The sequence below is a fragment of the Anser anser genome, assembly GCF_964211835.1.
Source record: "Anser anser genome assembly, chromosome: 7".
Taxonomy (NCBI): domain Eukaryota; kingdom Metazoa; phylum Chordata; class Aves; order Anseriformes; family Anatidae; genus Anser; species Anser anser.
Window position 1 is genome coordinate 6,253,912 of NC_139727.1, and position 26,131 is coordinate 6,280,042.

At 43.9% G+C, this 26,131-nt stretch overlaps 2 protein-coding genes across 22 annotated transcripts in view; one reads left to right on the forward strand and one right to left on the reverse strand.

Annotated features, from left to right (window-relative positions):
* The window catches only part of LOC310902285 (uncharacterized protein), an 85,794-nt gene extending 74,112 nt beyond the window's left edge, over positions 1-11,682 (forward strand). For 4 of the 5 annotated variants that reach the window (XM_083843593.1, XM_083843594.1, XM_083843596.1 and 1 more), the window contains one exon: positions 113-11,682. In XM_083843593.1, coding sequence (XP_083699719.1) covers positions 7,442-8,455 — 1,014 coding nt within the window. In that variant the 5' untranslated portion in view covers positions 113-7,441 and the 3' untranslated portion in view covers positions 8,456-11,682. The remainder of the gene's footprint in view (positions 1-112) is intronic. The other variant, XM_083843597.1, reaches the window with a different exon arrangement.
* A 4,389-nt stretch (positions 11,683-16,071) lies between these two features.
* Positions 16,072-26,131, reverse strand: part of KCNMA1 (potassium calcium-activated channel subfamily M alpha 1) — a 472,598-nt gene continuing 462,538 nt past the window's right edge. For 9 of the 17 annotated variants that reach the window (XM_083843581.1, XM_083843590.1, XM_083843589.1 and 6 more), the window contains 2 exons: positions 25,962-26,080; positions 22,325-24,886 (listed from right to left, as the gene is read on the reverse strand). In XM_083843581.1, the coding sequence (XP_083699707.1) occupies positions 24,637-24,886; positions 25,962-26,080 (369 nt within the window). In that variant the 3' untranslated portion in view covers positions 22,325-24,636. Of the gene's footprint in view, positions 16,863-22,324; positions 24,887-25,961; positions 26,081-26,131 lie in introns of those variants that run through there. The other 8 variants (XM_083843575.1, XM_083843591.1, XM_083843580.1 and 5 more) reach the window with 4 other exon arrangements.

The window sequence follows — 26,131 nt, forward strand, 5'->3', positions numbered from 1 at the left end:
TTTTTTTTTCAACCTTTTTTATTTTAATCTGCCAAACATACGAGATCTACCTTATACATATAAATAGCAGCAGGTCGCAGGCAATGAAATTTCATTGTTACTTTTACATTAGACATCCGATACTGATTTGTTGCTTCAGCCAAGCTCCACGGGTTGAGAACTACACCTAAGTAGAGTGATATCGTGGGCCTCCACCCAAAAGCGAAAGCTTCAAACAAGGGGAAGCATGTAGAGAAGATAAATTCCCTCTGGAATGTGTTTATATTGACTCATTTCCTTGGACGCTGATGTGTCTCCGATGGGGAAAAGGGGACAGCAGAAAGCGAAAGAATCCCTTAAGTCAACCGTGTGATCAAGAAAAAGGTAAACAAAGTTACATACCTAAGCGTTTAGGGTGAAAGGGCAAGACAAAAGGTCCATAATTCATCATCAGATGTTTCTTTTCTGACTAAGCAAACAAACAAAAAACAAATGAAATAATGAAGACGGTGGTCGTAGAGCAACAGAACAAATATGTTGAGAGATATTATGAAAATGAGATAATATGAAAGGAGAAAACTGTAAAGATCATGGAAAGCAAACAGCTTTGGAGCGTGCTGTGCAAGATTTGGAGAAAGCAACGGGTCAGTTTCCAGCAACGTGAGTTTTACCAGGATTGTGCTACTCAGTCTGGGGGGTTAAAATAATCAAAGTCTAACAGACTATTATTTTTGCTCTAAATTAATGGCCTCAGTCTAGTCCTTATAATTATGTCTTTGCAGCATTTATTATCAGGGGACAGGAGATATAACCGGCGGGAGAGTCTGTCCCGATACGAACAGGCCCGTAGGTCAGAGGTGTAGTAACGAGAGAATTGCAGGAGGACGATGAGTGGATCCCACAGCCTCCAACAGCATGAACCTGATTATGAGAGACCCTATAGAACCGAAAAAAATAATTAGCTGATAACTATGCAAATTGTACCGTGGATACAGCCGTCATTGTGAGTGCAAACACTTTTACAGCTTGTGGGCTTTTTTCGGATGGGAGGAGGAAACCGCACCGCAGCTTGGGCCACATATAAACTCTCTGGTGGTCACTGTGCAGCGCACCACAACGTTTTAGAGGGACAATGGGAATAAAGTTTATATCCATGTCTTCCAGGACTCATATCTGCTGTAGCTTGAGGCGTAAAAGATGCTTGTTTGTAGAGGGTTTCTCTGATCTGTATTCCTCAAGAGTATCTTAGGAGTCGAAAATAATACAAGTAATAAACAGCATGACATACAATGTACTGTTAAGCATTTTAGGGGACAAAACCGAGAATGTTTAGCTACTAGAATGTAGCATTATTTGCATTAGGAAAGCATGCAGTAGGTAGGCACGGCATATCACGACCCTTTGCCTTCTGAAATGGACCTCTAGGTGTATCTTGGAATTTCCTAATAAAGATTAATATAAAGCATAGTTTATAACAAGTATAGATTTTCACATCTGTGTTATAGACAGTTTTGACTTGCCTCTTGCAAGCAAAGGACATGAGAATGAGAAATGACTTGAAGAAAGGATGTAAGTGAGAAGGGACAATAATCCTTAAAGCTTCTGCACGCAGTAGGCAGTAGGTTTCAATCTGGGCAGAGCGCTCGCTTTTCACCGAGATTTGAGACATCAAAGAAGCATTACAAGGCCCCGCCTGCTGATTTCCCTAAAAAACTCTCTGCAGTCATTCAAGGTTGCATTAACAGAACTGTTTCTTGAAAGTCCAGCTACAGCAAATTGATTTGAATGACTGTGGGAAGTGTCATCGCTCGGAACTATGATCTTCCCTGCAAAATCTTTGGACAGAGTCCAAGCACGAGAAAGCATCTGCAGAACCTAAAGTTACGAAACAATGTATCCTCGCAGAAACCGATCCAACACTGTAGGGAAAGGGGGAATGCCGAATCAATCAGCGATTTTAAAGGGGTTTCTTTGTCACGCGTACCGTCCACACAAACAGCCTAGTTACCCGACTACCAAAATCTATGCGGCTCCAAATCCCATCCTCTATTAAACCTTCCTAGCTATAATTGTCTCCACACCTAAGCATCAATTCTTTGTCTCGTTGCAGGTTCCCTAGTTCAGTCCAGGAGTCGTTTAATAATTAGAATAGAATCTGTCAAATTCTGTTTCTCAGAAAGCCATTCAACAGAGCATGAGACTACACGGTAGCCTAGCCCGATGACTTTGTGTTCTCTATGTTCCCCTGTCTTTTGCAGTTTTCTATTTCTCCTTTGCATGTACGCTTATATGCAGGATGAATGAAGGATACAAGTGTGCAGTATGGACCATAACATCGCAGAAGAAGCGGTGAAGTTAGTGTGTTATGAAAAGACAGAACAGAGGTGGCTAATCACGCGTGGTGGGGGATTGGAAATGAATTTTACGGCACACCTCAGAAAGTCTATCGTAAGGAAAATTTATCTTCGAAGCAATTCCTTCCTCGGCAGGAAAATATGTATGAACAAATCATCACCTTTCTTGGCCTTAGCTGATATTACCAAAGGTATCCGCCAAGGAACCGGTCCTGTTTCCTTCAGTTGCAGACGTTAAACGGATACAATGCTGGCTTTTAAGAAAGCTTTGCATTCAAGCTGTAAGTTCAGGGTGGGGGAAGGCCGGGAGGCACCAAACTCAGCCCGTACACACAGATTACGCATCCTACGTGCAAAGTCTTTGATTTATGCTGAAACCAACAGTTAGTGATTTGTTTTGCACTGTTGCCTGAAGTAAACACATTTCAAAACATATATTGTACTTTAAGTAACGTCAAACTAGAACTGTGTGCTGGATAACACTAAAATGAGTACACTGAAAAAAAAAACACCCACAAATCTGTTTACAGTTTCTCAACAATGCGAAATCTCAAACCTAAGAGGTTATTTTACAAATCTTTTATGTGATTGGATTTGCAGTCCTCTGTGGAGAGTCTAAGAAGGCAAAGACGTTGGAAATAACGATTTCTTCTTCCAAGTGGAAAGAGAAAGTGGGAACTAAGTAAAGGGGGAAAAAAAAAAAGTGCTCTGGAGAGTTTGTCTCTCGCAGACACATCCACCGGGACGCTCTGAACTCGCTCTCCCACTGATCATAAGATCTTTTGACAGAGACTGAGTGCCTGGTTACTGGACGCTAGCATCTCGTTGCAGGAAATCAACAAGAAAGTAGAAACAGGCCAACCACACTCAGAGGCAGATGAAAAGTTTGGCATAAGGGATAGTCCAAAAAGAAGTTGGAATAATGTGTGTTTTTAGGCTATGCAGTGGGGCGGAGGCTGGAAACAGAGGGAAGGAGTGTTTTTTTAAAGAGGTCAGTCACGTACCAGAGCCAGAAATCACGTGAAGGACCTGGCATAACTGCAGAAACACTACATACCATGAGTCCTCACGGATACGTAATTAAAGTTAAGTGTTTTCTGAACTAACCAGGACCACACAAATTCTTTGCGGATCAAATCTGCCTAGGTTACTTTCCAATTTACTGTGTTTGGATATTGTTATTTGTTCACCCCTTTCCCTACTGTCTTTCATAGCTGGAATTTCTTAAATACATCACACCTCTTCGGAAGGTCTTTCAGAAGCCTTGCAAACTTACTTGTTATATAAAAAAGTAAAGGTCATGCATAGCCAGTACATGAAACAAAGTAAGTCCAAATACTAACTCGGAGCAACCGATTCCATGGATCAATAGGAGAGCCAGCATAAGGCAGTACAGTTTCAGCTGAAAAATAGCACCGACATCAGAACCGGAGTCCCTTCTGAGAAACAAGAAAGGCAGCTAAGTGACAGAGGATAGACAGGGAACTATCACTTGCTAGATGATCGTCTCCCTTTGATCACTCAACAGGGATAGTAACTGGATAGTAGCAGGCCCAGGGCCTGCTCCCAGAGGGGCTCTCCGCTGGCCTCAGCCTTCTCCAGGCCAGATCCACCAGCTCTGCCAGGGGCTCCTCCGCAGGCCGCAGCATGGAGATCCGCTCTGCTGCAGGACCCACAGGCCGCAGGGGGAAATCCCGCTCCACTGGGGGCCTCTCCACAGGCTGCTGGGTGTCCTGCCCCACCTCCCGCCCTCCCTCTGCACTGATCCTGGGGTCTGCAGGGCTGGTTCTCACTCCTCACTCTACCAGCCGCCGTTGCGCAGTAGCTGGGAGAGTGAGGAGTATCTATTATAATGTCTAGTAGTACTTTTCACAGTACTATTTTTATATGCTCTGTAATATAAGAAATTGTAGTGATGTTTAGACCTCAAAGCTGCAGGAATTGTTGATCGATCCACAAAGTAGTGCATTTTTCATAGAAGAATAGAGCGACTTGGGTCGGAAGGGACCTTAAACATCATCTGGGAACAACCCCCTGCCAACACAGGCAGGGATGCCACCTGCTAGATCAGGTTTGCCAGGGCCCCATCCAGCCTGGCCTGGAACACCACCAGGGATGGGGCGTCCACAACCTGTCTGGGCATCCCATTCCAGTTCCTCACCAGCCTGAGTAAAGGTAGTCTTCCCCCCATGCAATCCAAATCTCCCCTCCTGCAGTTTAAAACCATTCCCCCTTGTCCTGTTGTTGTCTACATGAGTAAAGAAAGAGTCCATCCCTGTCCTTTTTATAAGAACCCTGTAATTAGTGAAAGGCAGCAGTGAAGTCTCCACAGAGCCTGCTCTTCTCCAGCCTGTACATCCCCAGCTCTCTCGGCCTCTCTTCGTAGGAGAGGTGCTCCAGCCTTCTGATCATCCTCGGGGCCCTTCTCCGGACCTGTTCCAACAGGTCTGCACCCTTCTTCTGCCGGGGGTCCCAGACCCAGACCCAGTACTCCAAGGAAGTGGGGCCTCATGAAGGCAGAGCACGGGGGGATGATCGGCTTCCTTGACCTGCCAGCCACTTTCTTGATGCAGCCCAGGATACCATTGGCCTTCGGGGCCACAAGTGCACACTGCTGGCTCATGTTGAGCCTCTCATCCTCCAGAACCCCGGAATCCCTCTCCACAGTGCTGCTCTCAGGAGGTTCTTCTTCCAGTCTGTACTCATGCCCAGGATTGCCCCGTCCCAGGTCCAGCAGCCTGCACTTGGACTTGTCGAACCTCAATTGGTTCACAAAGGCCTACCTCTCAAGCTTATCCACATCCCTGTGGATGGCATCCCTTCCTTCTGTCAACGGCATCACTCACTCAGCTTGGTGTCATCTGCAAACTTGCTGGTGGTGCACTTACTTACTTACCTAATCCTATCATCTACGTCATAGATGAAGATATTGAAAAGCACCAGTGCCAAGACAGGCCCTTGAGGGCCACCACTTGTCACCGGCCTCCACCCAGATGTGGAGCCATTGACTACTACTCTCTGGGTGCGTCCATCAAACCAATTCCTTACCCACAGAATGGTCCACCCTTCAAATCCATATCTATTGATCAATCATCTCTCCAAGGTAGAAATCAGGATGTCATGTGGGACTGTGTCAGAAGCTGTACAGAAGTCCAGGTAGATTACATCATTCGGTCTTCCTAAGTCAACTTGCTTGCTTGCTTACTTTTACTTGCTTACTTAAATGTGGTCACTCCATCACAGAAGGCCAGCAAGTAGGCCAGGCATGATTTGCCCTTGGTGAAGCCATGCCAGCTATATCTTGTATCACCTCCTGGTCTTGCAAGTGCCCTAAAAAGGCTTCCAGGATCGGGTCCATGATCTTCCCAGGCACAGAGGCTTAGCTTCCTGGTCTGTAGTTCTCCAGGTCCTCCTTTCTACCCTTTTGAGAAATGGGAGTGATGTTGTGTGCTGTTTTCCAGTCACCAGGGACTTTGCCTGACTGCCGTGACTTCTTTCTTTCTTTTCAAATATGATGAATGATTGATGGAGAGTGGTGTGGCTGCTTTATCAGCAAGTTCCCTCAGAACCCTGATGTGTATGTCACCGGGCCCTATAGACTTACTTATAGCTGTTCAGTTGCACCAGAAGGTCCTGAATTGCTCTTTGCCTACAGTGGGAGGGACTCTGCTCCCTCAAGCTGTGCCTAGATTTTTGGGAACAGGAGTGATGTGGGCAGCCTGAGTGCCAGTGAAGATTGTGGCAAAGAAGTAGCCGTGAAGTACCTCAGCCTTCTCCCTTCCTGTCATTACCAAACCTCCAACCACATTTGTTAGAGGCAGTACACTCCTCTCTGTAGTCGTTTACTTTTCTGGCCAGTGTACCTGTGGAATCCCTTTTGTTTGTTTGTTTTTGCATCCCTCACCACAGTTAGGTATGTCAGTGCCTTGGCTCTACTGATCCCATCTATGCATGTCCTGCATGTCCCGACAGCGGTTTTGTACTCGTCCCTGGGCACACAGCCGTTTCCACTGTCTGTGCAGGTCCTTCCTTCTTTTGTCTAAGGTTGACTGGGAGGGCATCGGCCAGCCGTATCAGTTTCCTACCCTCCCTGTCTGATTTATTGGATATGGGAATGGAGAGCTCTGGTGCTTGCTCTCAGAAAAGCATCTCCAAGGAGTTGCCAGCTCCGATCAGATCCTCTGTCCCCAAGGACACTGTGTCCCATGGACTCTCCTCCACTAATGGGGAGAATAACTGGAAGTAAGTGTGCTCCCCTAAAGGTGAGGGTCCTGACCTTGGTCTTTAACAGGCTCACATCCCCTGAGATCACAAAGTCAACCAGGGCGAGGTCCCTGCAATGCAGACTGCCTCCAATCCTAATGTGTGTCTCGAGGTCATCCACAGTGGTGAGAACCAGGTCCAGAAATGCCTCTCCTCTGCTTGGCTTGGCTAATACCTGGAGGAGGGAGTAGGTCTTGTTCCCAGCGCACTCCAGGAATCTCCCGGAGTGCTTGCTGTCTGCCGTGTAGCTTTCCCAGCAGACATGCAGGCTCTCGTCCCACTTGGTCAGGTGGGGCCCATCCAGCGTCAGCATTCCCGGCCTCTCAGGAAAGCGTCAGAGATCGTAGCACCCGAAGCCCCAAGAATGGCACCAGCTGTGCAGCTGATCTTTCACCTGATCTGCACATTGCCTCTTCCCTGGGTGACAGTCTCTTGACAGGGAGGATCAAGGAGAACCATACCTGGGTGCCTGGTCTGTTCAACATCTTTCCAAGGGACTGAAAGTCCCCTTTGATGCGGTGTAGTTTCCTTGTACTGACCCCAGTTCTCTCTAAATGAAAGAGTAGGAACGGGTGGTAGTTGTGTGGAGGAACTAAACCAGGAAGTCCCTATTGGTGTTATTATCCCTGACTTGTATGAGCCCCAGAGCATCATGTTTAGCGTGTAGGGGCAACTCAGGGGCCAGGGGGAGGTTCCTCTGTCTGCTCTGAGCAAAGATGAGGGTCCAGCCTCCCTCGTCTTGGGAGTCCATTGATCACACCAATGCAGGGTTGGAGGCTCCCTCACCAGTCTCCTGAGAGGATGTAAGGCAGGACTACGGCTCAACTGGTGCGGGTGCCAGTGCCATGTCTCTCATTTGGATCGCCAGGTGCTTCACAGCCTGTAGAGCTCCTCTCACCACATGGCCACTTGCTCAAAAACTGTACCCACCAGGACATGCTTGCACCCACAATGCCCAATTCGGCCCTGGGGCCCCCGGGGGACCTCGGGAATGTGGAGCTCCCCACAACTCGGGGCCAGGAAGCTCTTTCGGTCCTCAAGGGCTGTGTCTGCACGTAGGCATCTGCCCCCGGGGGGCCACGGCTCCTCCGTCCGGCTCGGGGGCTGAGACCGCGAGAGCGAGTCCGTGGGAGAGGCCCCTGGAGACGCCGACGCCGCGGCGTTCCGCCGGGTCGGGACCCTCGCTGGGCTCTCTACGAGGGGGTCGCCGCCACCGTCGGACGAGGCCGCCTCCAGAGAGCGCCGCTCCCGCCCGCCGCGCGAACTGCCGCGTCCTGTCCCTCTGCCGGCCCCGCCCTCCGCGCTCCCTAAGGCCCGCCTTTGTGCACGCGCGCCGGCGCCCACGCGTCGTCAGCGGCCCTCGCGAGGCGTGCGGGGCCCGGCGGCTCTCCCGGCTGCTTCTGGGGGCCTCGGTGCTTGAAAAAAGGCGGTGCCCGCCATCTCTATGTCTGCGTGTATACATATGCAAGCGTGTATATATGTACATATATATAAAAATACACACATATATAATACCATGTATCAGTCCATTCTCCTGGTGCTTAAGAAAGTGGAAAGATGACCCGATCCTGTATACATCTATCTGGCCTTGCAATTTCTGCCACTCTCTTACTGTGTACCGTACAGGACACCAGGTGCCACCGCTCTGTGATGTGCTCTGTTTCAGTGCTGTACAGCAGGCAGTACTGCGATGGCATGACCTGACAGCGCTACTTCTCACAAGACCATGCGTGACTAAAGGGGAGGTTAAAGGACAACAACCTGCACGTACCTTGCCCACGCATGTTCCACAGGCACGGTCTGGTGACAGGAATCCCATTTCTCATTTTTACTTGACTTCTTTTCCTGACTACGCCTAAGGATTATCAGTATTCAGGGGGAGAGAGGGTCAAATGTTAGGAAGGCAGCACTCTTGGTCTAGCAAAGAATACTATTGGTAATCTCAGGGGACCAGTGCATACTTTCACCAGATTTTTGTCAGTACTTCTGTCACTACCTGAGCACTGTTTCACTGCCACTGTCACAAACAACAGGCTCACGCAGTTGAAAGCTGGGACTGCTATGAGGCACTACAGCTGTTCATTAGCTCTGGACTCACTTTTTAATTAGGGTCTTTAATTGCCATGTCCTCGGTACTTAGAAACAGGCCTGAACATCCTCTACCTTTAGACTGCACATATGTACATATACACATGCATCTACATATATTCACAGACAACTACACCTGGACAAGTATCTCCTTTGTGCCAGATGCTTGTGCGGGGACCAGGCGTCACATTACACCTGCATTGACCCTTATTTTCCCATCTCACAACAGATACCCATTCACGGTGACTACTGAGCCAGTCCCTCACTCCCTTGTTCTCATTCTCCTTCAGTACTTCTAGCAGTCAGCCTTACTAGTTAGTGCCTGACCACGACAGGGTATGAGGTCTGGTATGACCAGCTACAGTATCTATCATCTCAGTATATGTCTCTGTGCAGATTTACTAACATTTAGGCACTCATCCATCACACTGTTTTACGCACAGAAATTTCAGTTTTTATGGCACAGTTTGGCCTCCTTTCCCCAGTGAGATTATTTAAGGATGGCTTTGAGGTGCACTCAGGGAAGTCGGAACCAGTTAGCTACCCTGAGGGTGGTACCAAACCACATTGTTGCACAGTTCTGCAGAGTTCTGCACAGGTACTATTGAGCATTGCTTTTTCCCTGGGGCACTCTGTTATTTGCCTGGATTGCATCTGACGCCAGTGCTGACGTTCAGTCCCAGCTTTTTCGTATTGTTCATCTCCCAGTCGGAACCAAACTAACTGCTTGCAGTGCTCTACCCTCCATCTTTCCTCTCCATGGTTTTATAGCAGACAGGGTCTATCGTACTGCGGTTCCTTACCAATACAATGCCCCGGTACTGAAAACTACTGATGTCAGCTTTGATGACACAGTTATTTTAATTAGCAGAATCCCAAACACGTGTAGGTAATCTTATAGACTCCAAAGGGATTCTCGGTCTTCTTAATATAATTCATGGACACATATCTGGACATAGGATTATACCTGGTTCCTTGTCTGCAATAGAGAAAGCATAATGCAAATTTTGCCATTGGTTTTTACGTACTTTTATGATACGAAATCAGAATCCTCCGGCAAAGTTTTGGGTCCATCTTAACCTGAGCAATCGGAGCTGAGGTTGTCAGGAGATGCTGTGTTCAGCCGCTGAAAGTAACTGAATTGTGCCAGAATTATGACAGTCGTGACTAGAACTACGTAACTGGTGCTAGGGTGACAGTAGTTGTTACAGCAGACTTATTTGCTTACAGCTCTCGCGGGACCTTCCGCATTGGCTGATATGAATTATTATTAGACAATGGCTGGTCCAGGAAAACACGCGAGGGCATTAGGCGCCTGTGTTCCTCTTAGTTCAATGTATTAATAGCGCTGGTTTCACAACTACAGTCTTATTTGTGACTTGGTGTTACAAGTTAGACAATATTTTGGGACACGGCCTGTCTCAAAGAAGATGCAACACACAAACAGAGAAATCTCTCCTTGTTTTAGAACACAAATACATAAATTTTAATCTGAGAAAAATACAAAATGAAACCATGTACAAGTTATGTACAAACCCTTTTTACAGGACAATATATTTTTCCATAATTATTACATGTGATAAAGTCAGGTAGATCATTTCTGAGCACCACCATTTGTTCTCTCGCCAATCCTTCACGTTAAAATGTAAAATGATGAAGTCATACTCCTTTTTCTCCATGAACCTCCTTGTAAGTTGATAGCTGCTTCTCAGTGTACTTTTTCCCCAAGCCCACACCAACCTACAACTACATAGACAGGTGTAGCATCAAAATATGCTGTATACATGACTTTGTGTGTGGTTTCTTGGCCTCTTTTTATTTTTATTTTTATTTTTGTCTACTTATTTATTTTTCTGAGGAAAGGAAAAAAAAATTAGCCATGACCTCTCCAGAAATGCAAAAGTTCATGTTCTATCACTGACTTTTCTTTTGCTTTTTCCTTTTTTTTCTTACTTTTTCTTTTTTTCTTTTTTTCCCTAAACTGACGTGACATTCTTTGCATTGGCTAGGCATGTGTGTCCCGAGATATACCGTCACAGTAGCGGCACTCTTGAACGGCTACTTGGTGTAACTTCTGCTGACCTTTTTGCATGGCTCCTTTTTGTAATTGTCTAGTCAACACAATGCTCGTATGCCCCATTTTTGATTTCTGAAAAAAAATCTCTTTTCCTATTACGTGAACTCAGCTGCCTATATATCATTGCTGTTGTTTTTAGGTTATAAAGCTCTCCTTTAAATTGCATTGATTGAGGCAGAAGGAAGCTTTCCCTTAACCTCACTGAGATTCTAATTGGATGCAGCATTATCGTCTTTCAGATTCATAAGAAGTTAGCTATTGCTGTTATTTAGACCCAAAGTGATACACAAGTGCTTCTCACATTTTCTTTCCTCCCCTTCCCCCTTCTCATTTTGACAGTTACCAGTAGTACAGCATTAGATAAAACAGAGACGTTATACTGGCAGCATAGAAATCTATTGATTTCAGTAGAATTTACTTGGTTCTATAGACTACTGAACATTAGAGACTACTTAGTTTCACTATGGCTGCATGTTCTATAGCAGAGAATATTTCTCTGTGCAGGATAGCTACACTGGTTGCATAAATATAGCTTTGATAAGTGCTGAGGCAGACTTGACCCCAGTGTAGGCCTCAGTACTGTCACAAATGGTGGCCACAGCTGAGTGGCTTCTTGATTCCTTTCTTTGTTTTGGATGGGGGCTGTACCGACAGCTACAGCTCACTACAAAAACGCTACAGATAGTATGCCTGCTAACTGAATATTACCGGATCTATAAATGACATCTACATATATAATGAAATTAAAAACAAAACAGTCTGCCAGGCATGGGATTGGTAAAGCACCTTTGGAATCTACATGAAATAAAATTCATGTTCAGATGTTGTGGTCAATGGTGGTTCGGATGGCGGGGAGAGGACAACAAATAAGGGAATACACAGACCTCTTCTTTCACCTGTTTTTTTTTTTTTCTCTTTTTTTTTCTCTCTCTTTTTTTTTTTTTCTTCTACATCTGCCATTGACCGTGGCTGATGTTCCCAGGCCCTCGTGACACAAGGAAAGGATTTCTGTCTTCGCTTTGTCCTGCTCTTCCCCTTTTGCGTGCTTGATGGCTTTTTTTAAACAGATTTTGAACTAGAAATGGAAGGTGGGACACATGCTTCCTTTGAGGCTGAGGAAATTCATAACGATAACAGCTTTCCCCATGAATTTTTCCCCACACCCCATCCTTGGTATGCTCTCATTTCAAATACATTGCTCTGCAGCAGCCTTTAGGAACATGCTTTGCGATGAGAACATGTGAATGCCTGCTCTGTTTTTTCTGAGTCCGTGTGAGTCGGCTGTCCCGGGGAAGTTGTTAACAGGTTTATGGATTAAATGGCAAGTGACCGGGCAGTGAGGACAGACATGTAGGATTTTTACATTACTGCTTCCATCATGCATCCGTTTACGCATCCGGTTACTGTGGTACTTTCTAGACTTAGCTCACACCCAAACAGAACCGCCAAAAATAATCCTCTGCGTTTGAATACATTTTTCTTTCCTTCTCCTACTCTATAAAGACTTCAGGATGTGCAAATACTCCTTGTGTTGGCAAAACGAAAATCAAAACCAGACCACACAACAAACAAACACCAATGGAGTCTCCTCTTGCTACCCGTCGACCTGTAAAAAAAGGCTTTAGACACCATTGTTCTAGTATCCCGTTGCATATTCAGTGTCAACCCCTTTTCCCATTTTCTATATTTGGCCGAGGACAATTACGCCTTTCCCTGTGCATGCGATCTGACTCATTGGGTTGCTTTTCCTTTACAAGTGAAAAATAGTAAAAAAATATTCTTTACTGTGTCTAAATGTGGCTTCCTGTACATCCACAGCTGCTACAACAGCCTGTAGGCTTCTGAAGACCCAGTGACTAGACATCTGTGTGGCTCGATAAGGCTACACAGGGTCCTCATTACAGTCATTTTTACCGTCTTCACCTTGTATAAGTATTGCTGAGTTTCCCTTCATACACACATGGGAAATAGTTACACACTGACATTTGTACGAGAACCTGGATGTCCCTGCCGTGCTCTTGCTTGTTCCCTGTCCTCACGCGCCTGTCTTTGGGGCTGCTAGGGTCGCTGTGTGCCATAGGTGGAGTAATAACCTTGTTCATGAACCTGTAGTGCTGCTTAAGTGACCATGTCCCCAACCAAGAGGCTTGTACTTTGAGCCACACATGCACCTGCTGTTTAACCACAGATGCTGAGTTCAACACGCAAGAGTTGTCAACACGGATGGCATTTTTAGACAGTCTTTGCAGTATTCGAGAAGCTGTTTGTGGTTGCCTTTTTTTTTCTAATTTTCTCCCTACCAAACAATATATTGTGTGCCCATTGCCTTACATGCACCACTGAAACAGTCACATTGAGGCCTTAACCATTGCATTTAGGCTCAGACTATCCTCTTTCCGCATTAACTTGTGCTGAGCGTGGCTGTCAGGGGGCTGTGCACAGTGCTCTGCCCAGGCACACCCTGTCCGATGCCGGGGCAGCAGGCAATTTTGTCCTTTCACTTTGGTGCTGGTGCGATTCAGGGGCTGAGTTAAAATACTGCCCACTAGACAGAGACCAGCTGGCTTGCAGGCACTGTGCGAGCATGCCACCATGTGCATGTGGGACATAGGGCTGACAGCACAATGTAAGCATACGGCCGGCATGCAGCTAGCCACCTAGAGTGGCTTCTCCGTGTTCAGACCATGTGAGACCAGTAGATACATTTCCTCTATGTGTTAGCCCTTGGGTAATATATGCCCTTTCTCTTTGTGTACGTCTTCACCCCATCTCTCCCCCACCCCCCAAAAAAAAAAAAAAAATTCAAAACTGTCATCCTTTGGTGGTGGTTCTGACCTGCACCCAATACTTACACACGCCCCATATACATGTATCTGTATCCACATATATGTGTGTGTGTGCATTCACACATGTGAAAACACACACATGGTATCCACCACCTGATTTACACCAAAGCCTGTTTAGCCTTGATTGATCGTGCATGCAACTCCTGCGAAAGCACAAATTCCATTTTTTCCTTCTCTTTTGAGAGAGGGGTAGGATTTCTTCAGGAACCTCAAAATTTCATTTCTCCTTCAGTCCTCATATTGCCCATCAGCTGTCCTTAGGTGGCTTTCCCAGCCCCTCGCTGTGATGCCACATAGCATATCCAAACCTTAGTGCTGACCTTACTGTGGCGATTAATGGTTGAGGTCAAAGATCTCTGAGAGGCTTGCTACATACTCCTCCATCTAATTGCTAGAAGCCAGTCCTGAGCCTTTGATCACTGAGAAGAAGAGCAAGAAAGTATTTTTGATTTCTCTTAGGTTTTCTATAACTGGGAAGTCCAAACAGCACAATTATACCTGCTTGTCTCTCGTTTATTGATCTATTTTCCTACCCTTATATACAGACCTATCTGCGAGAGTGATCAGAGCTTGTCCTTTACCTGTGTACAGTTGGCAGCTTGGCATTTCAGTGTGTGACGGTTACCCAGGACAGACACACAAACCTTAACGATGTAGGACTGTTGTGTTTGATTCGTTAGTGTGTTTTATACTTTGAGTACTCTATTCTGAAGGAAGGATGCTCAGAACTGGCACCATGTGCACAGGTGTAATTTGCTATGCCCATAGCTTACACACCAGTCTTAGAAGAAGACAATTAATGTGCACTTGGTGAGGTCCAACACCGTTTTCGAGATTTCTCCTGTACGCGGGACTGGCTTTTTCCACTGAGGTTAGCATGAAAGCAGTTCATAAATGAAAAAGGAGCGCTGACTTCAATGAAAAGGCCTAACACGATCCACTGCAGAAACTGGATGCAGATTATAACATGTCGTTAGCTCGAGTGGCATAGATTGGAAGAACTCGCCCAAATCATCTTCTGTTCTGGGACTGTGAAATGAGATAAACATGGTCTAAATAGTAACGAGAAACTGCTTAAACTGTTTCGTTTCTTTGCAGGAGATTGAAATATTTTAAACGATCCAATTCTACATATACCGCATAACATTTCCTGTTATTTTCTTTAAATACCTATTCTACAAAATGTAACAACAAAGTAGTCGCAGTCCAAGAAGTCACTCCAGCATAAAGCCTATTAGGTGGTAGTATGGTTACATTTGTACCGCAGCCAGTGGACAAACATCGAGGCCGAGAGAGCTTAGCTTAAATGTTGGATTACATAGTGGACATCATTGTTTTGACAACATATTAATCTGCTTTGTATCAGGTTGATTCACGGATATTTCTCTAATGATAAAAGTAGCATGGTATGTTTTATTGCGGTATTTCACAATTCTGCGGAATTACAGAGCCTACGGTTATCTTGCACCATGAAAAGCTGCCTTTCCTACTTGCTGGCTCCTATGTTTTTGTTTTATTCCTTAGTAACACAGCCTTTTCATTTATTTTTTTTATTCACACAATTGTATCTGATGTTGCTACTTTGAGATAGATAGGTTTACTGAATCATTTAGACCACCAAATGCTTGGGTGAATAGATACTGCAGCACAGATATGAGACCACTTTTCTGTCTGCTGGCTAGAAAGCTTGTTGGCTTACACAAAAGGCACCTGTCGATGGCCTTTTGTAAGGTAGAATAAATACATTCATTATTTTTACTTTGATTTGGTTATTGCCGTACTTTTAAGTGTGGTGTCCCCACAAAGCAAACTAAAATAGATACATAACGGGGAAAAAAAGACAGTGCCAAACTGTGATGTCACTTGGTACAGCACATCACTGACAACAGTGCATTGACATGTTGTCAAGCTGAGGCAAAGCCACGGGTTTTTATCCTGATCAGCGCTCAGCAAAGGCAATTCAATGCCCTTCACAGAGGCTTGGGCTATCACCACAGGTCTGGGGCTAAAGCTTGCTGCAGATCAGGAAGAATTTGGGTCGGATACGCAAGACTGATGCGGACCCATCAGCACTTCAGAGGTAAGAAACCAACAGAATATGGTGGATGAGAAAGCTTATGGCTTATGAGTTCACGCACTGTTTAGGCGCTCCAGCTCGCACTGCTGTAATGCGTGGCAAAGAAGGAATTGTCTGGAATAAGCCTCTGCTGATGCCGGGGTTGCCATTTATAACAAGTGCTGCCTGTGAGCGCCCTGCCTACGTGTCCCTCGGCTTGTGGTGGTGATGTTCCACAGTACACTTGACATCGCGGAGGGCTATTGAGGATGCGGGGCTTCTGCTGGGGCACTACAGTGCGTGGGGTGGTTGGACTTGCATGTCACTGGCAACGAGGGTGAGTTGCATATGGTAATAAAACCAATAATGTCTCAAGAGTGTTATGTGTACAAAAATATGACTTTCACCTTTGAAAATAAATAGGTTCAGTTTATTAAGAGCTGGTGTCAATGCTGAGCAAAATACACATCCTTCCGTAAAGAAACATGTTGTGGACTGTTCTTTTTTTCTTCTTTTTTTTTTTTTTTTTTTTTTCCCTTCCTTTTTTTTGGGGTTTACTACAATACAAGTTGGGCCTTCACTTATTTCCTTTTTGTAAATATCTCTTTTGTCTCCCTGGATTATATAGCCTTATAACTGTGACCATCATCCTCCTTTAGGCCAAAGACTGGGGTGTGGTGTTTTTGATTATTATTTCCTGTCTTAGGAGTCCGGCCACATCTGCAGTTTTTGAAAGGGAAAATACTTTACAATGAAGAAAAAAAGAAAAAAATATATATTTTTCCTAATAAAGAAATATAATTTAAACTGCTAGAGGCTATACATGACTAGTTCTGATTATGTTCATTTAAAACTGAAAGTTTCCAAAATACATGGAAGCAATATTAAAGGCAGACAAACAAAGATCTGTCTACTTTGTTTCCCCATTACGCTTGCCCTTCGTAACTTCTCCGTCAGTGGTTCGGCATGTAAGAGGAATAAATGTCACGTCACCGTTCATGAAGTTTGTCGGGCTTTAAAAAATTAGTTCTGGCCTTGAAGGAGTCAACATTCGTCTTCAACTTCTCTGATCGGTGGTATCAAGCTGCTTGTGGATTTGTATTGATTGATCTGATTGGCCATGTGAGTGCTCATGGGCTTGATTTGAATGTTTCTGGGATAGGCATTATCCGGCTCATCTGTAAACCATTTCTTTTCTGCTAGGGAGCAAAGTGGGTAGAGACAGAATAAGGAGGGAAAATGAGAATTTCTCATTAGTGAAGCACACAGACACACAGACACCATAACAAGGGGAGGGGGTAGCAGTCAGTAAAGTCTATAGAGAAAGGGCAATCAATAGAAGGTGACTTTGACTAATTACTAGTGGTACAGTGCATTAGATTAATGCCTCTGAAAATACTTTTTATAGATGGAACATGACGTGTTGGCATATTTGATAGAAGTTAAAAAAAACCTGGCAGTTTGTTTGTTGGACGTGACAGCTTTTGTACTTATTTTTTTCATGCTCAGGTGAACGTCATCTGATCCCTTTTTTGAACTAATGCTAAAAATAAAGGGTTACACTGAGAAGCCAGGGAGAGCGGATGGAGTAAGGGTGATGTAGGAAAGAGCATGTGAGTCCTATACAGAGAAGTACCCCAAAAGTCAAAGACGTCTCTGAACTGTTTCAGCTGCAGGTGCTCGCTCTCATGCACAATGAAGACCCGCAGGGTGTCCCACAGCTCTTGTGGCCAGAGGGACACAATCCTGCCAGGGATGGCTGTGACTCAGCCGCCCGGCTGCCAGTCCCTTGGGTCTGGGATGGTGTGTGACCTACCTGATGCTGCGGGAGACTGTAGTGGGGTGTCACGCCTGAATGGATTGGTAGTGATGCGTGACAGCAAGGCAAAGGAAGTGAGAACGTCCTTACAGGAATATCAGAGGGGACCCTGCTTCTTTCATATCTTTCGGCAGAGCCTGATCATAGGAGGAATTTTACGATACTGATCTGGGGTGGGCTGGGAGCAATGTGGGAGGGAGGGTGGCTGCTGAGAGGCTGTAATACTGCAGCTACAACCTCACTGCTTAGGCTTGCGGCTGCTGTCCTGCATTGTTCATAAGCAGGTGTGGACAAAAACTTCTCAAAATTCACAGCGGAAAAAAACAAAATCACCATGATTTTCTTATGCACTTCAGAGAGCAAGTACTGGTATAATTTCTAACTGACAGATAAGGAACTTGGCAGGATAGCTCCATACAAGGACTTGGAAATGGCTCCTCTTTTTGTGGCTTACAGTCCTTGCATGCTTGTGCTTTGACACGGATTTGTGAGGAGGCTCTCCACTCTCCCACCTCTCTCTGTCCCTCATTTCCAGAGGTGGGTGTGCAGAGCAATGAGCTCACGTGGTTCTACAGATGCGATTCTGCAGCGGTGGCGTTTCCATTGCTGCATGCCATGTTTAACGTGAGCCACCACAGAGCTGCTGCGCTTACATTTATACACTGCTGCTCATCCCAATGGGGAACCCAAATAGCTTTGGAGGCCTTGCTTTCTCACCGTATGATACAAACTAGCACTTCTGCTTACCCCTGAAATGCTGCTGTATCCTGGCTGGAATCGGGGCGGGAATGGGTGGGGTGCTCATTTACAAACGAAACACAAAATGACAACAACCAAACCGAACGCAACAACACACGCACACAACTAAATCCACCTCAGACCAAGCACAAAAGCTTGGGAGGTGAGGCCAAGAACAGAAATAGGAAGACCGGGAAGAGTGAGGGACAACCATCTGAGCGCAGATGCATTAAAAATAAGCGACTAGCTTCAAAGGTCAGGGCTCTGAAGAGCTGCATGGATTTACCGACTTACTGACTTTCTCAGTCACTCTGGTGAATATGAAATTTAGGCAATGAAACCTCCTGCGTATTTAAGGTGTCTACTTGCAATGCAAGCACCAAACCCCAAACTCATGAGGGCTTAATCCCTCTTTTTTACTGATATATTTGTCACCTGTGCTTATGCTATTATAACAATAAAAAAAAAAAAATTAGAGAAAGAAGTTATATCAATTATTAGGGGTTGTTTATTGAGGGCAGGCAGATTTGCTGCATTTCTATTCCTATACTCAAAACTAGATTTTTCTTCTTTCTACACTATCCCACTCACTTCAGATTAGGGTACATGTTTTCCTGCCTGCTTACAGTTGCCTGAGTCGGGATGTTGTTTCTTCTCCCATCTCTCTCTCTCTTACCTATTAAAATTAAGTTCCCTTTGATTTGAACAGATTGGACGATAGGAATTCATAATGTTACATCCCGCACACTGAAGCTAACTGATTAAGTGCTTTAAATTATTCTTCCTGACACAATGATAAAGTTACAATCTGTTCGGAGATGATCTACAGCTTGCCAGACTCCTACTGCTTCTTTCTACATTCATTTATCTTTTTGTCAGGGAGCTAAAAAAAAAGGGGGGGGGGTGGGGGGGGGGGGGGCAGGCCTTGATTCCATAGATCTTTTAAAGTCATCAGAATATCTGAATTATTAATGAGACTTTAAGGGAACAGCTCCTGATGGGGGCTGGTTTAGGAAAGGTTGTAGGAAAAAAAATTTGGGAATGTGTACACATCAAAATAATTTCGGCTCCATTTAAAAAACCATTTAGTTTGAGTGTGACACATGAACCATTATGCATTTGTGGAAACCAATTTTATGTGATCTACGATTAAACTAACCTTTCCGAGAGGTGTAAAGTGTGATGGTTATCATATTTTAAAAGCCTTGAGAGATCACATAAACAATTTCAAACTAACAGTTTTCTAATGGGTTGTGTTTAAAATGATTTTGAGGCGAGTTAAGCGCCGTGAACTTTTATCTCTAGATTATTTTTTACCATACGGTGCACAAACTTTCCTTGCCAACAGAACTTGCTGCAAGTTATTGCGATCTCTAGAACAAGAAAGGGAAGAACGGTGCTAGTACTATGGATCTGGGATGAACTGTGGCGAGCGAATAGTGATTCCATTGCCCCTGCTTTCCCCGGAATGTGTACCGCAAGCCACTTCTTTATGTGTTACTCTTTACAATAAAACTCATGTCAGAGAGCTGATCTTCACAAATTGACATCATCAAGTCTCTTTCTGCCTTCGCTTGGCAAGTAATTAATACGGACGATAATTAGTAAGTGCAGAAACCTGTAGATTCTCCTTTCTTTGGCTGGTTACATTTTGTTTTTAGGTGAGACCTTGATCCGGGAATTATCATCTCCAGCATCTATGCTTGGACCCGGCTTTACACCTGTCTCAGCTCTTTTCTGCTGTTCAAAACGCCTGTTCTGTCCATTGCCCTCTACACTTTGAAATGGGAGGTGACTGACACTCCCCATCTTCACTTTGGGCCACTGGTGTGTTTTGCTCTCAGTTACTAAATGCCCTTCTTTGATCCCTCACACGGTTTTCCATATTTTCCTTACTATGTTTTCAGTCTTCCAAAGTCTAGGTGCAGAGCTTTAGGTCTCTTACTAACCATAAACAATTACACCAACAAAACCACAGCCTTCTTCCTTTAAATCTGTCCAGACAAAAAATTTCCAGGTCTTCACATACTGGTTTCTCCTCCAAAATAGTGGTGGTTCTCTGTCACGTTCTGTCTGTTTCTCTCCTTTCTGGCACATGGATATTGATCCTTACCATATGCGTTTCTGTGTTACAGAGAGAACGAGCCTTTTTTTCCTATTTTTCAAACAGAGCTCTTTCAGAGAGTCCCTGATCTTACTCTACTTGACGGGTTTGTTTTTGACATCACTTGGGAGATGTTGGAACAGCTAGGTACCTTCAAGTATCACGAAGCGGAAAACATTTACTTCCTCTCAAACGTGCGCTCGTGTTTCTAACGGGCTATCAGTGCCTGAATGCATCTGTGGGGGTCTACAGGGCTTCATACTTGTATTGCAAATAAATAGGTGCTACTATCCTGTGTAGGACTTCCCTGCGGCATCAACATATATCAATGATTAATCGTACAATGATCAAAATTGACATTTCATCAACTTCCGTTGGACTCCCACACTTTTCCTGAACAAATTTATTGCTCTGGTGCTTTAAAAATTCTGGCCTGAGCAATCATGTTTGAATAAGTGTCAGTGTGAAACACCCTCTCGTCTGAGCAGAGGCACAGAAAGTCCCGGCTAAACATGCTGCAAAGTTTTATTAAATCTGTATTCTCACCACAATTCCTGGTTAGTTTACAATCCTTTAAACAAGGATTCTATTTTTTTTTCTTTTTGTGACACCTCCATCTCAACTGCATGCGTGGCCTTGTGTTTGGGTAGCCCCTGCCCCCAAATGGGTAGTGTGTTTAAAACTAGGCTGAAAACTCTCCTCTGCTGTTTCTTCCCATCTGAGAATAATTAAATGAAAGTTCCTCTGCTCTCTTAGTGATTCTTGGTTTCGCAGATGCATATCTCACTTGAAGTAGGCAGGAAGTAATTTGCAGGGATAGAGGAAAAAAAAGGAAACTATTCTTACCTTCTGGGCAGGCCTTTATTTTGCTCTGAGACAGTTAAAGATTTGGGACAGAAATGCTATTCTGGACTTCCTCTTGTTTTTTTCTTTTTTTTTTTTTTTTTCTTTTCCATTTTTTCAAGTGGCAAACTCCCTACTTTGACAAGGGGATTTCACTGGAAAATGTCTGACTCTGCTGGTTTAGGTCAGTGGGAACCCGTGCCGAGAGCCTGCGGGTGTGCAAGATACTATTTTGTGTCAACATACAGATCCACAAAGTCACTTACAATCCTAGTTTCCATTGTAGAAACCATGCTGGGACTGAGATAAGTTGCAGGACCTCCATTTAAGACTCTCATTTGTCATCTGTTGACATCGGTAATAGTGCAGTTTTTCCACTTTCACAACTATCAAGGGTAGCTACTAGGAATGTTTGATTTGGGATAGATGTCTGAACAAACAGGAGATTTCTTGGTATTTTCCAGTATAAAACTTTACTGTTCCTCTACGTTTAATGACCGACCTTCCAAAGTCCTTACTATTTCTGTATCAGAACATTGTCACTGAAAGGAACTATTGGGTCACTTAATGGTGAAAATTGCTCAAGGCATAACTGAAAGCCACAACTTTCGTCCTGCAGACTTAAGGTCAGAGGACAGAGGAAAATAACTTCGATATGATCTGAAGACTTCAGATATTAGATATTTCTCTTCTGTTGCTCACAAAATAGACAAACTGTTTCTCTAATGCAGACTGTTTATGTTTTTTCTTATTTGAGTTGCACTGTTATACAAACACCATTTTTTGGTAAAATCATTATTATTTAGTATGTGACAAGTGGCTACGTATTAACACTCTTCCTTCCTCTACTAAATGGAATACAGATAAAACATTAATGGAAAAGCATTTTGGTGTCAAAGCCATTAGCGTTCCTCCAAAATGCATAACTGCTCTCCAGTATTTTCCGTCAATATCACCAACATAAAAAGATGCTCATGTGCATACACGAGGGACGGGATAGCAGGGAGGGGAGGAACGGGGCTAGAATGAGGAATGGGAAATTACAATAATGTCTGCACTGGGGTAGGCGTCTTCATTGGGCAGGAACCTAGGTGTTTACGAGAGGACACGTGCAATTAGAAAGGCAAGCAGATGAGAGGATCAAAAATAAAACAGGATTGAGCAACAGCAGCAGCAGCAGCCAGTTTTACTTCCGGTTTGGAGGGAAAAAAAGGCAAAAAAAAACAACAAACAAACACCCAAACATACAAGCCAATAACTGCATAAAGTTTGTAACTACTTTTTTTTTTTTTTTTTTTTTTTTTTTTTTAATCTCACAGGTTTTCACAAGGACAAAGTTATAGAAGGAAACCCACAGCAGTTGCTAGGTCATGCAGAACCATTAATTATCATACCTTGGCCCATTCTATTCATCCTTGTTGCACTTTAGAAAAAGAAGTAAGCTATGTAAGTTTTACAATGCTTTTAAACTGTCATATTTCCTGTTGAGCACTTTAACTGGCACATCCTTGTAGTCATAAATATTCTCGGGGCAAAACACGATAACTTTCTTTGAATGAAGAAACACACGAATGTGTCTTTATGATCAAGAGCAACTGTAATATACTCGTTTGGGGGGGGGGAGCGACCAAAATTTGCCTCATATTTCACTGACAGGAGTTACAGATGCGTTTGAATGCACACATACGTATATACTGCATTCCAATCGTGCTTAACACTGCACGGTGGCACTCTCCGTAGCCCGCTTAGATGGTTCCAGGTTTTGTCAGTAAAAGTGCTTGGCTTCTTTGTCAAATCACACAGCAAGCAATTCTTCAAACTTATCATGCTTGGGGAAGGGGAAGGTAGAAAACAACACTAACCATAAAAGCACCTTGTCTGGGTTGGCTGTTACAATGCTCATCGCTCCCGCGTCAAAGTACTTATTTTCCCCCTGCATGCTTTCTTGCTGGGTAGCGATGTGGCGTGTTTCTCCCGGCCTTCCTACCTGTTACCCTGGGCACCTCTTCACATGGCCTAGAACTATTTCTATATATTTTGGAACGTTGGCATTTGGCATTAAACTCTAGGCCTCGAGTATCCTTTTTGTGGCTGTCTAGGATAGATTCCTTTCCACTACTTCATTTACCTCCTTGACACAATCTCTGGCTGGATGAGTAATTGCTGAGAATATGCAACAACCAGACTCTGGCATGTGCCTAGAACATGATGCCTCGGCATAGTGAATGTTTTCACCCCGGCCCTCTTGTTCTGCTCGTTAGCCATCTAGGGTGCAGCACCTTTTCTTTCCAATTGGGAGAGGAACCTCTCAGATCTCAAAGGCGCTCTGTTGTCTTCCCTCGTGTTCCTGCTTAACGTGTACTGGCACACCCCTGTTATAAAAAAAACAGCTGGAACATTGCCTGGGATTTCCAGAGGGTCCTTGCGTATCAGGACTCTCGTTGGAAGATTTATACCATCGCTCTAACTAGGAAACACTAAACTACCATCTGGGGAAAGGAATAAAGTCCCCCGAGAACTAATACTTAAATGCAGAAAAATGCGTGCTCTTTTCTGAACATTATTTATTCTATACATAAGGTGACTAATTCACCTTTTAAAGATGCAAAAGTCCCAGCAAGGCAGTTTTTATTGACTTACGTCTGATATTTATGATACATATGGCTTTTTATCCCAAATGTCAAAAGTGAAAGAAAATATAGCTATTTCTGTGGCCGTATAAATAGAATAATAATTTAATATGCAATTAGACTCTTTCTAAATTGAAATTAAACCATTGGAGTTTGACAACTCCATTCCCAGACAATTTCAGGATTAAAGGGTAAAAAAACCGCTATCTCCAAAAGGCTCGTATTTCAGAGAATAACCTAAAACGAGCAACTTCGTCCCTGATGTCGCTTTGGTATAAAGCAGGTGCGTAGCAATAATCTATACAAAGAGTGTAAGCCCTATACAATATAAGCTTTGAGAGTGAAAAATTAGTGTTTTTGCTGTTGTTGTTGTTTTGCAGCTGGTTAGTTTTGTAAGCTTCAACTACATGTGGCAACTCCTGTAAATACGATTATAAAAACCTACCGCAACATACATCAACGCTTCTGTGCTAATGACTTCCTTTGTGTAACTCTAACATCAAAAGTGTTGACATTAAATACACTCTGTTTTTTGATACGTAGAGTAACTGCAGTGAGTTATTTAAGTTTTCAGTGTGCCTATGGGTTTTAGAATTTTTATCTCCCCTAGCATCATAAATAACTTTTTGGTCCGTCTGCTTTGTTGCTGTTGTGCTTAAGGGTTTTATGGTGGTGAAATAAAAATGACAATCTCATGCACACTGTCATACATATGCAAAAAATGTGTACAAAAAGGGAGAGCTCCATGGCAAAACGGGGAACGTTACTGTTGGACACATTAACTGGGGAGAATGAGTGGTGAATGCAAGTTTCACACACAGTGGGAGCAGGTACACACATCAAAGTCTATCTTCCTGCACGTACTTCTGTTTTTCCCGGGAATCCCTGGTCTTGGTGCGGTTCGGTCGGTTTGCTGTGGATGGGATGGAGTGAACAGATGAGCTCTTCTTGCTGGAAGAATAGGAGGAATGGGAGGAATGAGAAAGACTGGCTCGGGACTGGCCGGCGTTGTGGTCAAATTGCATCAAACAGAAGATCAAGTCTGTCGGCACAAGCTCAAACTCGTACGGTGGGTTTGTGATAACGTAACTGGAAAGACATAAAAGGAAAGAAAGAAAGAAAGAAAGAAAGAAAGAGAGAAAGAAAGAAAGAAAGAAAGAAAGAAAGAAAGAAAGAAAGAAAGAAAGAAAGAAAGAAAGAAAGAAGGTTTAGATCTCACCTAAAAAATTATTCTAGAGATGTTACCTCTTGAACACTTATCCAGATTTCTGCCTTTCTGTTTCTTCAATATATACCTGATTTTAGCTGACATATTACCAATTATTTGGTGCTATCTCATGTTAGATATCACTTTCTGGATGTTTGTTGAGTGGGACAGACATACTGAGTAGGATGTTCTCCAAGGGAACTGCATCATGATTTTTCAGAGAATACAGCATACAGTTCACCCTCCTATCTCTAGCTGCATTGGAATGCAGTGACTCTAGCAAACAGATTCCCATATTGATAAAAAGCAAAAACAGACCTACCAGCAATGTCATTTTCAAGCAGGTTCAAATATATATTTACTGTATGTTTATTAAATACTTAAATACTGTCACCTGAGCAAAGAATACAATTATTTGTCTGGCTTATGACTGTACCTAACACAAGTATATCAGGAAGGTCGCAGTGAGGTTAATTTATTTTCACTTTATTTTTTTTCCATTCCACCTGTGGATTCGTGACGTCACCAAGCATTTATAAAGAGAAATCCACACGTACAAGGATCCAACATTGCTAATATATATCACAGGCCTCACATACACATTTCTCAATTTCAAGATTCCACCACTTTCAACCAATCCTCTTTGAAGTGTAGGAAAGAGCCCAATGCTAACATCTTTCACGCAAAAAGCATTGTACATGCTCAAAGCAATAGGAATTTTTGGTATGGGCAAGAAATGAATACAAACCACAAAGCTCACTTCTTTTTTCGTTTGTTGGTTTGTTTTCAAGTGCATTCGGTGCTGGAAAGAGATCTGGTTTGGCTGCCTCAGGGACGGAAGTCTCTTATTATTCTGACCACTAATCCTAGGTACAGTGTCAACCTACACTGATTCCTACTTCTACCCACTTTGTCCAAATCCATACAGATGCAACTCCTTTGGTGGACTGGACTTACCGTTTAGTGCATTGGCTGGGAGTGCTTAGATGTGCATCCCTTAATCGATAAATTCCAAAGCAAAGCATATTGTACGTTTTCAGTGCTTTACAAAATAGATCTCCGTAACAACCTCCATCCTAGGGTTGAAAAAAAAAAAAAAAGGAGGTAAAGAGAAACAAGAGAACAGC